The following is a 15758-nucleotide window of genomic DNA, read 5'->3' as shown; positions in this document are numbered from 1 at the left end:
GTATTTATTTTATAGAATCTTCAAAATATTCTGCTCTCTCAAGTTCTTATGCTACTAATAATTTTGTAATTTTACCCACCAACTCTCATTTTTGATAGATAATTTCCTTATGTGTTTTGTAAATTTTAAAATAGTGAACTCATCTTCAGAATTTTTTTCTTTTGTAGGAATTCCAAGTGATAGTTTTACATTTCCATTTTGCTACCTACAGCAGGGATAACACTGATCCATAATCAACTATTAAATTAATTTCTCCATTTATATACAGAGAAATTAATATATAATTTGACTTTGGATGGCAGAAATTTGTTTCAAACTCATGGTGCATTTGTGTTTTCTACTTATCATTGGAGTCTTTTTCTTTCCCTTATGCTGCACGCTGGGCAGAAGTTAATTTCTGGAGGTGGGAGTCCCAGATTTATATATGTAGAGGTAACAGTTCCAACTCCTTACCTTGTGTGACTCAAGGTCCCAGGTAGGCATTAGAACCCAATCCCTAGCCATAGGACCTATCTCTGCATTAACAACAAATCTGTAGACCTGAAATCTATGCAACATTACTAACAATTGTCACCCCAATAAACTTTAATTAAAAAAAAAAGAAATCTGTAGTCCCTAAAGTGCCGGTGCATCTCGAGTTTATCAGATTATTGTTTTGGCTTTCACAGTCCTCTTCACTTCTGCCACATTTGCTTTCATGTCAGTTGAGCTATGCATTTTGAAATATTTTTCTTATAGCTTATCTCTCATTTTAAGCATTTGTATTGGGAGGCTTCTGAATTACCCCCACTGTGTCAGTTACCTATTGCTTCATAACAAACAATTCTAAAACTTAGTGGGTAAAATCATTATTTATTATGTTTCATGATTTTATAATCTGGTCTGGCCTCAGCGGGGCAGTTCATCTGCCCCAGGTAGTATCCACTAGGGCCAGAACATCAAAGATGACCTCTCAGTCCAGGCTCTCTCTCCATGTGGCCTTTGTCATTCTGTAGAAGTGCCTGAGCTTCTTACAAGGTGGCTGGATTCTAAGAGCAAGCATTGTGAGGGAGCAAAAATGGAAGTTACAAGACCTCTTAGTGCCTAACTTAGAAGCCATACTCTGCATGCCATATGTCTCTAGATCTAAAGATTCAGATTCCATAACCATCTTTATATGCCCTCAAATACTTTTTGAAAAATTATTTTCACAGTTACAGAATGTTCTATTGATTCTTTAATGGATTCTCTCATTGTTATTTATGATATTCCTGATTTTTTTACATTTATAAATTACACACCACAAACAATCTTGTATTGTGTCTTTGAACTCTGTAATTCTAATTCAATTTTACTGTAGTTCTTTAATTTCCTTGAAGGTACGCTGCACAGGACTAAGGTTAGGTTTCTTCTTCTTGTTGAACTACCAGATAGTTTCTATAAACTCAGCTGAATAAATATTTCTGTGGGAATCAGTGAAGTTCCTCAGATCATACTGTTCTCTGTGACAACTGTGTTTGGAAACTCACTATTGTTTGGGGAAGGTGTAGTGTCAACGAAGAATTCTATATTGGGAGTATGTGCACTTCCATTGATCAACCAAGTGACCCTGTGCAAGCCCCTTCTCCTCCCTGGAACTGAATTTCTTTAAACTAATTTTGAACTTTACATTTTGACAACTTACTCATTAGGGTAAAGGTATAAATTGGTTGTTGATGGTCAAGAAGGAAAATGTTTTGACATTTACCAAAGAAAACAGGTTTGTCCTGGTACTATGTTATCTATATATTGATCACATAGGAAAATAATAGTTTCTGTAAGAAAAAAAATCTAGACAAGGAACCTATAGTTTGTTGTCAACCAAAGGGCAAAAGGTAAGGCAATGCTGAAGACCTTGTATTTAAAATTTTCAGGTTTAGTCTCACTTCACTAATTTTTAATGCATACTCCTCTACCATATTTTTTGTGCTGCTTAGCAAGATACTTAAAATACATGAACAAGGTTAACAAAAAACAGAAGAAATGTTTATAAGACAATGTTTGCGTGTGTTTATAATTTTTAGCAGTTCTATGCTATACATGTATTACACAAATGCTATTATATTTAGTTGTAAATGATGTTCAAGACCATGATATGAAGGACAGATGTGTGTGTACTTTCACACATTCTCAAACTTTATTATGTGATGATGCAGCACCTCAAGAGTCTGGTGCAGCACGACCTCTTGGGGGAGTGTAGAGACCTATTGAGAAGATACAGGGAGTGCAAGGAGGTTCTGGGAGGCAAAGGTGTCAACACATTTTTGTCGTATGCTGGATGACCCACGATTCATTTATTCCACACTCCTCCCCCCCCCCCCCCGCCCCACAGCTAAGTAATTTAAGCTAGGAATTGGAATGGCAAGCCTGACTTCTTTCCTCTAATTCTTCTCACTGGCCCTCAAGATATGGAAAAGGGTTACAGACCACTCATCATTCTAGATATACTTCAGTCTCTGCTGAGAGAGTTAGAATGTTGGTCTGGAAAATCTCCTAAATATGGTCTGGCCCAAACTTTTATTTTCCTGGGGAGTTCCCTGAGGCTCATTCAACTCCTTTGTACAGACAAAGGAGTCTACAGGCAGTGGAGTGAGAGGTTAGAACATAACACTGGCTTCTTTCTGCCCAAACACACTCAAGGGCTTTTACACATTCTCCAGGGCAAACATTTAGTGTTACACTTAAAAACAGATATACTAAAACAACTCAGCAGGTAATTTATGGAAAAAGCAATACTTCAGAATCAGCTTGGGGTGGCTAAAATAATTTGATCACTCCAGGAGGCCAGAGGGTGAGATTGATAGGAAGACATTTTTTCTTGATGTCAAAGCTCAGAAAACCAAAGTACTGCATAATTTGAATATGCTGTGGCTTATCTATTCCCCTTAAAGATAGCAAGCTTCTAGGGTAATACTTGTTCCTTACACTGTTATTTGGTATAATGATTTTAAAGTTTAGTCTGAGCCATGCTATGGGACTTGGTAGAGCCGAGGGAAATCCAGTATGCTATTTACAAACAGTTCCTATGGCCACTGCAGTCAGTTGAAAATCTCACAACAGAGGCACTTACCTATTAGTTAATCTTCTTGCTGACTCTCTGTTGGGTCATTTACAGTGTCAACCTGACTATTCATTTCAACTATAACCAGAAAGGGAAACAAAAAAGGATAAATATTTATTAAACCCAAATCTCTTAAGCACATTAAAATGGTCTATGAGTAGATACTTTTTTGATTTCCTATCTTACACCTCTTTTCAGTTCATTTTCATTTATTTAAGATTTTGGGACCATTTCTGTTGATTTTTACGAGTCAGGAATGGGGAGGGCAGAATTACATCTTTACTGAACTGTAGAAACTGAGTTGTCATTTTATACCAGCCATTCATTTTTGGGTTGACATTTGGGTATATTTATTACCATCCTTAGGTAAATTCAAAGCTGTTAATAGTAGTCTAAGACAATAAAGATAAAACAAAGCAAAAGAGAGCATTGATCTGCAGAAAGGTAAACAGTTCCCTCTCAAACAGCTATGTCAATAGGCTTCTTTGTTTTGCCATGTTTTCAATTTTGAAATTCAAAACAGACCCTGTAAACTTGCCAATGGGTATAGTGGCAGTGGACCCCATGAACTAGAAAAGCAGAACATCTAACCAGATCACACAGCAATGATAAGACAAAACCTGTGTTTTTACTTTACTGTGTGTATTTTTCTCTGTGAGCATTTGCATAAAAATAGAATGCATAATTACTGCCATTGTTCAGAAGTAGTGAAGCACAGACAAAGCAATCACTGGAAATTTTCAAGGGTCAGTAGGTGTAATTAGGATGATATTTTTAAAGCATCAAAGCCCATATTATAAAGTGAGAGACAATATATAAATGGAGAATGGCCAGACCATATACAGCAATAGAGTTCCAACTTAAAATCTCTGCAGTAACCAGCCTGGGCAACAAAACCACAGCCTCTGCAGCAATCAGCTCAGGATGGTCAGGGACTGCCAGATTCCCTATATTTTGCCCCACACTTTCTACATAGTAGGGCCAACTAGGAAAAGCAAAGTATGTTCCCAAGCCAGTCACCTAAGATGCCCCACTTCTAGTTAGCCGAAGTTTCCTTCCCCATGACAACAATCTCCAATCAGAGGATGCTATGAGCCTTCCCTTTTATTAATTATAAAGGTTTCCCACTTCATTGCCCGACTTTGAGTTGGCCAAACACAAGTGATAATGGCTGACACTCTTATAAGCTCAATTAAGAAATCTGTGTTTTCTCATTTGGGTAGCCTTCATTTATTTGCACAGAATCAACCACCCAAGTCTCTTTTTCTTGAACATGAAAGCTCGACTCAAGTAAAATAGTGGCAGATGCTGTTTTTCACACCCCAAAGAAGCAATGACATTGTATGGCATCCCACTCAACTCTCTCTGAAGGAGGAAGGTTTTAAAAGCAGGTTTTGTTCTCACCTCCACAGTAGTCTGGGTTTCTAATGATGTGTGAGCTCATTCTAAACCCAGGTGTAAACTGACTAGATGCAGTAATTCTACCTATACAAGGAGAATAGTATGTGTACTTTCAGTCTTGGTCTACAAAGTTATTATAAGTTCGTCCATCTCAGTGTGTGAGCATACAGAATAAAATATAGTAGAGCATTCCTTTCCTGTTTCTTCCTCCAACCCAGGGGTCACTAGGTCCAAAATTTATTAACAAATGCTACTATAAAAAGCTTTCCATGATCAAATATGTTTGAAAAAGCAACTTCAAACAATGTTAATAAGTTTCTTTACATCTGAGACTTCTTAGAGCCTAAAAGATGCATGGTGAATCTCCAAGTGACGGCTAATACTCAGTATTTCCCACATTTATTTCCCTTTTATTCGGTGAGCATTGTATGGGCCTGATATTCTTTAGAACATGCTTTGTAAAGACCTAGTTAAGAACCATATCTATAGAATTACAATTAGGCTGGGGCAGGTTTTGTTCAATTGAGCATGACTACCATGGGTTGGCTTTTAATGGACGGATCTGGTGTTCTTTAAAAAAAAAAAATGTGGTTTTTGCAATTATTGTTATTTATTTATTTTTTTTATTGGGGAAGGGGTGCAGGACTTTACTGGGGAACAGTGTGTACTTCCAGGACATTTTTCCAAGTCAAGTTGTTGTCCTTTCAATCTTAGTTGTGGAGGGCGCAGCTCAGTTCCAGATCCAGTTGCCGTGGCTAGTTGCAGGGGCACAGCCCACCATCCCTTGTGGGAGTCGAAACCAGCAACCTTGTGGTTGAGAGGACGCACTCCAACCAACTGAGCCATCCGGAGGCAGCTCAGCTCAAGGTGCCATGTTCAATCTTAGTTGCAGGGGGCAGAGTACACCATCCCTTGTGGGACTAGAGGAATTAAACTGGCAACCTTGTGGTTGAGAGCCCACTGGCCCATGTGGGAATCAAACCTGCAGCCTTCGGAGTTAGGAGTATGGAGCTCTAACCGCCTGAGCCACCGGGCTGGCCCTGGTGTTCTTTTTGAACACCATTCTCCTAGATAATGTATGCTCATGGGTAAAAAATCGGTTTGTGCAAAAGGGTCTATAAAAAAACCAGTTTGTGCAAAAGGGGCTATAACAGGGTGGAATACCAACTACTACGGGGAACTCTATTTAAAACGACCAAGTACCAGTAGCTGAATTTTTCCCAAAGGCATTATCAACTCAAAGTAATTTCCTTTTTTTAGGGGGAGAGGGCTAAAACAACTGAAACTGCAAGATATATATATCTTGTGTATATACATATACACACACACACACAAATATATAAATAGTTCACTGACCAATTCTGGTTCACTTAAGCTCTTTGGGGCATAGAATTAAATAAATGTTTAGTAAATCATGTATGCTCAAATAGTAGTTTTGCAATGCAAATTATAAAATATCAAGAGTATGTTGTGCATGGGTAAGAACATGTTCATATTCTTGAGGCTCAGAATCTTCAGACGATTTCAAAATGAGATGGGACTTTAAAAAAAAAAAACAAAAACATTTTGTGAATTTATTTCTAAAGTGCTTTTAAAGACTTGCTATGATTTTGGCCAAGCCATCTGATGTGATACACTGAGGCAGAGTGATGAAGGTGTAAGAATAACCTTAGCCAAAACTCAAGCCAGGGCTCCAGATGGGAGCAGGGGTGATAGGTAAATAAGCACTTTTTGCAGACGTCAGTGAGGTTCACCAGCTAGACTTCAGTCCAGCTTAGCCTTGGATTTACCTAGTGTGGCCTCAGTCTTGTAAGGTATGATTGAACTAAAGTACATGCTGTTTTTTTAAACTGAGCTAGTGTCAGTGTTTTAAAAAGGCTACCAATTTTATTGGTTCTTAGTAGAAAATGTTTTTTTAACTTCACCTTGTTCTAACTGAATATGTTGATTCATAGGATAGCTCCCTTAATCCTACATAACACACAGAAAATGTGCCAGATTTGTATTCTGTATGAGCTCAAATCACTTACGATCCTTACCATCAGGACTTGTACAGTTTTCTGTGTCGCAGGAGCCTTCTCTTTTCACAGAAACTCTAGGCGTGTCCTCGCCTTGAGCTGAAAGAGTGAAATAAGAAGTTCTTGATTAATATAGAATTAGAACAACCTGACTGCCAATTGTTCTGTCACCCTCCGTTGCCTTCTTAAATTTAAAAATACTCTTGGGATTCAACTTCTTTTGCAGAAAAAGTTAAAGGAGGAAATAGTTGCTTTGAATACTTTAGTGCTGTCATCTTCTAAATTCTCAGATTTGGGAGAGAATCACGTACATACGTACACAATTTCTCAAATTAGAAATCTGGTTCTTGGTTTAATCAGAACAACCTATGATTTAAATTTAGGAAAATTTGTATATATGTGAGTTTATGTAGCTTAATCTTTGAAGAGAAAAAGAAAGAAAACCTACTTTGCCTTAGGCGTGCCTGAAAGCAGAAAGATTCATTCTCCTGGCAGTGAGGTTATTCATTTAAACACACATGAATGGTTTAGTTGCTTCCCTAGGAGACCTTCACAGATGCTGCCATTTTGGATTGCTGAGAATCCAGTCTTTAGTTAATTTCCGTGATTGTTCTCTGCTTGCACAGTTTCAGAAGGCCTGTCATCCATTTGCTGTAACTAAAGCTGTATAACATGCTTAAGTGTAACAGTAAGGGGTTCTTTTTTTTTTTTTTTCATTGCAAGAAATTTTCCACATAGCCAAAAGGACAATATCTTCTGACTTCTTAGTTAAATATCTATTTTGCTTTCATAACTTGAAGAGCTAGGGCATTTGAAAATGCAAAAACAGATGTAGATCATGCGCTGGGAAATCCATAGTTTCAAAGTTTCAATTATTTCTGTAGTTTTTCGTATAAATGGTTAAATTCATTTTAATTACATGAGTACTTATTGTGCCTGCAGTATGTTAAATTCGGTGTGCCTGTGGGTGAGGATGAAGCAAGGATGGGAAATGTGCAGTTTAGAATCCCTTCAAAGGAATATACTTTCAAAGATAGAAATTGCACTCTTGGTAATGATTTACTGAAGCTTACAATCAAGAAATATGACTCAAAGGTGACAATCTTTGAGCCTGGGTAGATGGATGGTAGGGAGATCAGTACTTGAAGACATATAAAGCAAGCAGAGTATAGGAAGGGAAGAAAGGCATTTTAAATTTGAAGTGTGAAGTGTTGGGTCACTTCATTGGAGATGCCAAAGAAACTTTTGTATCCAGGGCTGAGGAAGAAAATTATAAATTAGACATGTACTTATTTGGGAGACATCAAAGTAATACTGATGATAAGAGAATGGATAAGGGAAGTCAGGAAAAGGCTAACACAGGAAGAAACAAAAAAAATTACTCATAAGCTTCTGAGCCCTTCAAGGACAATATGAAAGTAATTGTGTCCATGAGTTCTTTTCATTAGTTCCTAAGGATGAGGTTGGGGAAGAGAAAACAAAACTTGAAACTTCCAGCTGGACTTAATACTGTATCATTTCCTTTCTCACTCTGCCAATTCTAGAAAGAGGACTGTTTTTCAATTGCTCATCAACACATTCCTTAAAGACACAAATACAGAAAATAAGAAACAAACAAACAAAAAAAATTGATGAATTTCTCTCTAAGACCAGGAGCAGAAAATCTTGGCTAATTATGCCTCAAAACACAGAAGTAATAACCAAAAACTGGAAATATTTGACTTTGTATAAACATAATAAAATTTTGGATGAAAAACATACCATAAGTAATGTTCAAAAAATAAAGATTACAAATTGAGGAAATATATTTATACCTTTTATCATAGACAAGGGTTAATATCTTTAATACATAAAAAAAACCTTCTAAAATAGAGATGAAGAAGATCAAGAATCTGATAGAAAATTGATCAAGAAACTTAACAAACAGTTCATTAAAAAAAAAGGCCTGTAGTCATGTGAAAAGCTAATAATGAAGGAAATGCAAATTAAAATCACACTGAGAAAGGAATTTCTGCCTAAGGTGGACTACTGTGATGTAAACTAACCCTCCCACCAAGAACATCTAGAAACACTGGACAGATTCTATAAGACACTATTTTACGGCACCAGAGAGCCATCAATGCAGCACAAACTTGAGGAGGTGCAAAATGGAGAGTCTGACATTCCACATGTGCCGAGAAGTTGAACAGAGCCTCCAGAGGTCTTATGAGGATTGGGGGAGCTGGGATAGAAGGGAAGAAAAAAATTTGGAGGTCAGGGCCTACCGAGAAAGAGTTGCCCTGGTAAGTACTTCAAGTTTTCTGTTGGGTTTTCTGAAGAGTTATACTCTTGGAGCAAGGATGAACTTGAAATAAACCAGCTCTTTAAAAAAGTGAAGTCCATCAGCTTGATTTCTTCAGATTGTCAAGCTGGGTAGTTTTGTGTCCTTTTGGCTATCCCTTCTCCTGCAGGCCTCAGCTTTGAAGAACAGAGTCTTGGAATATTGTACTTATATACTTTTCCTATTCTACCTTCACCTAAGCTAGGATAAGCAGAGATCTCACCTGTTATCTTTTCTCTACAAAGTCCTCCACTACATGTGTCTTCCATTTTAGGCCTGGATGCAACTTTTGCTGTTTGAGGCAGAGATAAAGAAAATGTTTTGTGTATGTTGCTTACTGAATAACAAGGACCAAAATTAAAGCCTCCGATCAACTTCAAAACAAAAACAAAACAGAAAACAAAACCAAAAACTAAAGTCCAACTTTTAATCAATTCAATTCCTAATTAGATTACAATGCTCTGTTCTGTCTTACCTGCTTGTAGAAGCAAAAAAAAAAAAATCCTCTTTGGAAAAAGATTAAACTACCTAGAGACTCAAGTTATCTCTACAATGTTTTGCACAAAATGTCCTACATTCAGCAATAATAATAAAAATATAATGTAGCATTCCAAAAGAACAAAAATGAATCACTGAAAACAGATAGAGACATATTAGTGATCCAGGTATTTTAGACACACTTTAAAATAATGATTAATATGTTTAAGAACTGGATGTCAAGTTGGAAAATGTTCTTGGTAAAGAAGTTGGTTAGATAACTGGAAACTATTAAAAAAAGTAAGATGTAAATCCTAGAAGTGAAAAATATACAATAATTGAAATTAAAAATTCAACAAGTGTATTTGGCAGCAAGTAGACACAACCAAAGAAGGGATTAGTAAACTGAAAACTAGGTTAGAATTAAAATAAAGTACAGATGAAAAATACACAAAGAGTTAGTAAACATATGAGATAGGGTCTATCATATATGTAATGTGCAAAAAGCAATATTCTTAAAGATAATGGCTGATAATTTCCTCCAAATTAAGGTTAAGATGTTAAACCACTGTTTCAAGAGTGTTATGATCCACAAGCATAATTAATACAAAGAAAACCTCACATAGGCCAATCTTTGTAAAACTGCTAAAAACCAAGGTTAAAAAATATATGAAATTATCTACTGAATAAAAATCCATTAACTTCAAAATAATAACAATAAGATATATAGATAACTTCTCAGCAAAAATAATGGAAGCCAGAGACAATGCAACCACATCTTGAAAGTACTCAAAGAAAAAGTCGCCAATATAAAATTTTGTTACGTTCAAAATTCAATTTGAAATAAAAAAACATTTTCAGGAAAAAAAAATAGTGAAATTTGTTATCAGTAGACCTACCCTGAAGGAATAGTTTTCACCATACTAAAAAATAAATGCCAGGTAAATTGTAGAACTAACTGTGAAAGGTAACATGGAAAAAGGCCTTCACAACATTAGGCAAAATTTTTTTACACAGGAAAAACAAAGCACCAACCATTAGGGAAAGACTAATAATCTGGAAAACATTAATTAGTATCATTAGTATATCAAAACACACATTAAGAGATTACAAAATAAGCCAGAGTGGAAGAATATATTTTCAATTCAGGTCATTTACAAAAGACACTTGTACTATCATGTTTCCCCAAAAATAAGATCTAGTCAGACCATCAGCTCTAATGTATCTTTTGCAACAAAAAATAATGTAAGACCCGGTCTTATTTTACTATAAGACTGAGTCTTATATAATAATATAATGTAATATAATATAATACCGGGTCTTATATTACTATAGTATAAGACTGGTCTTATATAATATAATGTAATATAAAACAGGGTCTTATATTAATTTTGCTCCAAAAGATGCATTAGAGCTGATGGTCCTGCTAGGTCTTATTTTTGGGGAAACACAGTAATACACAAAGAAATCAATATAAAAAATAACAGAAAACACAGGGAATCCAACAGAAAGTGAGCAAAACACAAAGAGATAGGACACAAAAGAGAATATCCTAGCTGGCCACTTAACTTTTTGAATGACTAACCAAATCTCATAGTATTTAAAAGCCTTGGCTTTTTCAATATTAAAATAACTATAAAATGTTTTAACTCTCTTGTCTAACTCTCTGGTAAACCATCAAAACTAATTAAAATGTAACAGTATTGTTATTTTTATAAGAAATGATTACTGTGGAAGGAAAATTAATTGACCTAAAACTAATTAAACACTACTTCCGGGACTTTCTCTCCAGGTTTTTGATGATGTGATCTAGAGATACCTGTGGCTGATTCTTCCAGTAAATCCCTTTCAAACTCATTACTATCAATGACAATAACCAGGTGATATTACTATGGAGAAACCTCTCTGACATAGTGGGAAACTTCCTAATAGTCAAGATGCTAGTCTATTAAACAATGCTCAATGAAAATGAAGGAGCATACAAAAACACTTTTAAGAGTTGGGTGAGAGAGGAAGGAAGGAGTTGAAGAAAGCATAACCCAAAAGGCAAATCAGAAAGTAGTAAATATTTAAGTTTCTGCCCAATGTTTTGTCTTTCCACCTTAATTATGCTATAATACAATACATTCATATGAGAATTCTTGGGTTGTGCCACCATATCGGAATAGATTTGCATGAGATGCAATGGCAGGTTTGAGATCCAGGAGAGAGAAAAACAGAAATCAAGGTTGTAGTTCTGTACACTGCTAGGTTCTAGGAGCAGAGTGAGGCGTAGTTTGTTATATTTGCTTTCAAAGACTCTAAAGGTATGTTTGGTAGACATTATTTATTTAATATCATGAGGGTGCATGAATGCATGCATATATGGGTGTGCATGTGGTATGAACATGTGACTGTACATAGTGGTCTAATTATGTGAATATGCACGTGCACATGAGTGAGCATGCGCACGTGTATGTTTGTGTGTGTGTGTGAGGGTGGTGTATTGGAAAAGAGGAAAAGGAATGATAGATAGTTGTTACTCTGACATGCCTGTAGAACTGCTATTACCTGAACGGCTTCTCTCCTGCTGAGCAATGCAACTGAGTGCCTCAGAGAAATGAGTCCATTTCACACAGACAACAGAATCTGATCAAAACAAAAATTGCCTCTACAGCCTATTTATTCCATCCAGTTTGCCTTTCCCTCCCCCATTTTGATTGCTGCTGCTTGAAACACAAATAAGAGGTACATTTCAGGGCTCCTAGCAGGAGATAAAAGTTGCTGAAATAGAAAGAGTCTGAACATTCAGCACTGCTTTCATTTTCATTTACCAACGGCAACTGTTCTCCTCAAAGCCTTGATCATGATAAACTTTTATAGGTCAGCTGCATTACAAAAAAGTAATAAATGAAGCAGGTCTCATCACAAAGAAAAAATACTGAGATGCACATAGAATGCAATTAACCAGATTTTTAAATACATAAACATGAAGAGATGTTAGAGGATCCTTCAAGTTCTTCTTTTGAGGTTATTGTTGACAATAAACTCCACAAAATCAATAGAATTACAAATAATTATCTCTCAGAATGGGTAGTTGTTTAGTTGTCACAGCAGCTATAAAGAACAGGGCCTGTCTGGATTGAATTGCATTGAATTAGAGTTGTGTTGACCCAAAGCAGGCATTCTTGAACCATGGAAAATAACCATTTGCCATGTTTATTTTCTAATTTTACTATTAATGTAATTAATTAGGTAATTGTTCAGAAATGCTCATTTCCTGTCTTCTATCCCTATAGGAGGCTACTTCTCTGTCCCTTGATGTTAGGCTTGTCCATGGAATTTGCTTTGGCCAATGGGATATTAGCCCAATTTGACAAGTGAGTCAAACAGACCCTTGACATACATTTGTATAATTGGGGCTTGCCCTCTTATACTCCTGACTTTTACCCCAAGAACATGCTTTTGGGAGCAGTGGGTCCAAGCAGAATAAGATCTGAGCTCAACGCATAGCCTGATGTCCTTCCTATTCCAGACTTGATGTGGTTGATCCTCATATCCATGAACAGAATCATATATGATTGTTGTTCTAAGCCCCAGAGATTGAAGATGGTTTGTTATGTAGCATTATTATGGCGCTAGCTAAAACATTTAATAATATATTCTAATTGACTCAATTTTAACATTGCCTTTTAATTTTGTCCCATAGCAATTACAGCTTGATTTATGCTGAATTTTAACACATTATAATAAATATGTTAATTTCTATATCACCTAAAATTATCTACAGAATCACAAATGGTGCATGTATGAAGCTTTGAGAAACATTGAACTAATGAATACAGATGAGAATCCTCTTGACAGAGGATTAATACAGCAGAATCCTCTGCTAATCTCATAATGGTACTGAAATGGAAGATAACCGGTCTTAGAGTTTACGGTATTTGTCACATATATTTAACTTACAAGGACAAATGGAAAGAAGCTATTACTCCGTATGCATAGACATTGATTTATGTTCTTTTTAAGCTACTAATTGTTAGGGGAGATGAGCTCAATTAGACTTTACCTAAGGTTGCCAAGTTCACTTTGTAGGTGTAGAATCCAAGTACAACTAAGTGAAAAGAGATCGAAGACCAATTTATGGAGGAAGAACAGTTTCAATGGAAATACAGGACATGAAGAGAAGGTGAGTCTGTGGCACACTGTTGTAATGATACTTCCCCCAAAACTGCTCTTTACAATCAAGTCACCAACACTATGTAAAACTATGTTAAAAGTCACTCTTCTCAATGATGTGGTAGCTATAGCCATAAGTTAAATATATTTAATCTCAAAAAGAAAATTCCAATCCTTGGAAATGGCATGGGCTTATCTATTTACATAGCTGCTTGAGTAGCATACAGGTTTCATATCCAGGTGTTCTGTGATAATATGTAAGGATGCCGGGAGTAGACATCTATTCTTAGGAAAATTCATCCAAAGTGAAGGGAGGCCTAATAAATCAGGCAGCATTTAACAAAGATTTACTACTCACTTTTCCTACAACAAATACCACATAATAATCCACAAATCAGGCTCAATAAATTGCTTCTCTCCTTAAATATGACTTTGTTTTGTTTCATTTTTGTAACTTCCTTTTCTATTGCCCATAATAGATTATGAACCTCAGGACTGCCCATTTCTGGTCACCCTTCTCAGATGTGTCACCATTAGTGAAAGGGGATGGAGAGTAATTCTCTAGAGGTGGGCAGAGCTGGTTTCAAATACAAGCTCTGGATTTCCCTTTGTGTGATCTTGGAGAAGTCCTGTTCACACCCAGAGTCCCAGTTTTATCACTTATAGCTGGAGGTAATGATACCTTCGTTATAACATTTGAGGATCAAATGAGATAATGACTAACTATATTAAATGCTTGATCACTATTTGTTGGCTAAGAGAAACAATGAGTTTAATATCTACCTCTGGATATCTTTGCATTGGAGACTCTGAAGCGCACAAACTTAGCTGAATCACCTCTTTTTGATCATTCAAGAATTTATCACATTTCTCTCTTTTCTGATATCACTTATTCATTCATTCATCTTGTGTAAACACACGGTTGAAAGTTCGTGAACTCAATTGTCCGACCTTTGTACATCAGGTCCCTGCTATGTATGACGCTTAATGAAAATGAATGGAATAGAGATCTGGCTTAGCTGGATTAACATTCAGAGGAGCAAGCACTATTATTGTTTAGAAGTATATATTTTTTATTACTTCTTCTCGTTCATAATAAGCTTTTTTGCATTATAGATGAAGAACAAATAGGTATCAAAAATAAAATACCACACATTTCTCTCTTTCTGGCTTTGAAAAAAGACGCTTTCTTTTCAATTTGCTAAAGGTAAGTTGGTCCAGAGTCTTCCATAAAAAATCGAACTTCAGATATAAATTTTATTAAAATGTATGTATCAGTTTTTCTTTCAGTCTTTACATTTTTGATTGGAAATGGGCTGTTTTAAATAATAAGGGCCAAGAATGGATTATTTTGGCTCAAAAACTAATGCTTAAATCCTTTAACCACAGTACTTAAAATAAATCAGATGCTTTAAACCCATTGTCCTGCATTTCACAGGCATTCTCAGTTTATACCTCTTGGCATGTAGATGTCCACATTCTCCCTCACCTCTCCTGTTCTTCTTTTCCACCCCTTTTTGTTTCCTTTCTCCCTTCTTCCTTTCTTTCCTTTCTCTTTTGTCACTTGGTCTTATATTTTACCAATTTTCCTATTTGGTTGCTTAATTTTTTTTCCCCTTACTGACTTTTATATATTCTTCATAAATTAAGAAAATTAACTCTCTGTCAAATATGTTGCAATTATCTTCTCGTGGATTGTCATGTCTTTGATTTTCTTTAAGACACATTAAATTTGACTATGCTTTGTTCTAAAAATTTTAGATATTGTTTTTCTTATTATTTTTATTTTATTTTACTAGGGAATATTGCGGAACACTGTGTTTCTCCAGGGCCCATCAGCTCCAAGTCATTGTCCTTCAATCTAGTTGTGAAGGGCGCAGCTCAGCTCCAAGTCCAGTTGCCGTTTTCAATCTTAGTTGCAGGGGTCGCAGCCCACCATCCCATGCGGGAATTGAACAGTCAACCCTGCTGTTGAGAGCTCGCGCTCTAACTAACTGAGCCATCCAATCACCCTAGGTATTGTTTTTTAAGTGACACCTATGTGCCAAGATAGCTATAAAATTCTTTCTTTATTCATATTTATTAACATCAAAAATGTGTTCTCAGGATGAAACTTAGATATTGATTTTTTGGAACATGGTTTGCCCATTAGATCATCAATTCAATTTTCCCTTCATTTTAGGGAATTCACTCTTTTATGTGTTGACTTCTAAATTCCACAAATACCAGTTCTTCCCATATAGCACAGTTTATTCTATTCCATATATATTATTTTTTCTCTAATTGTTTTAGAGTTTCTGTGTTC

General features: G+C 35.9%; 1 protein-coding gene across 4 annotated transcripts in view; it reads right to left on the bottom strand.

Annotated features, from left to right (window-relative positions):
• MACROD2 (mono-ADP ribosylhydrolase 2) overlaps positions 1–15758 on the bottom strand; it is a 2186605-nt gene that overhangs the window by 5786 nt on the left and 2165061 nt on the right. For all 4 annotated transcript variants that reach the window (XM_081033481.1, XM_081033483.1, XM_081033484.1 and 1 more), the window contains 2 exons: positions 6520–6597; positions 3089–3157 (listed from right to left, as the gene is read on the bottom strand). In XM_081033481.1, coding sequence (XP_080889607.1) covers positions 3096–3157; positions 6520–6597 — 140 coding nt within the window. In that variant the 3' untranslated portion in view covers positions 3089–3095. The remainder of the gene's footprint in view (positions 1–3088; positions 3158–6519; positions 6598–15758) is intronic.

The sequence above is a fragment of the Rhinolophus hipposideros genome (assembly GCF_964194185.1).
Source record: "Rhinolophus hipposideros genome assembly, chromosome: 22".
NCBI lineage: Eukaryota > Metazoa > Chordata > Mammalia > Chiroptera > Rhinolophidae > Rhinolophus > Rhinolophus hipposideros.
Note: the sequence above shows the minus strand (reverse complement) of the source record. Positions and strands in the feature narration are given on the sequence as shown.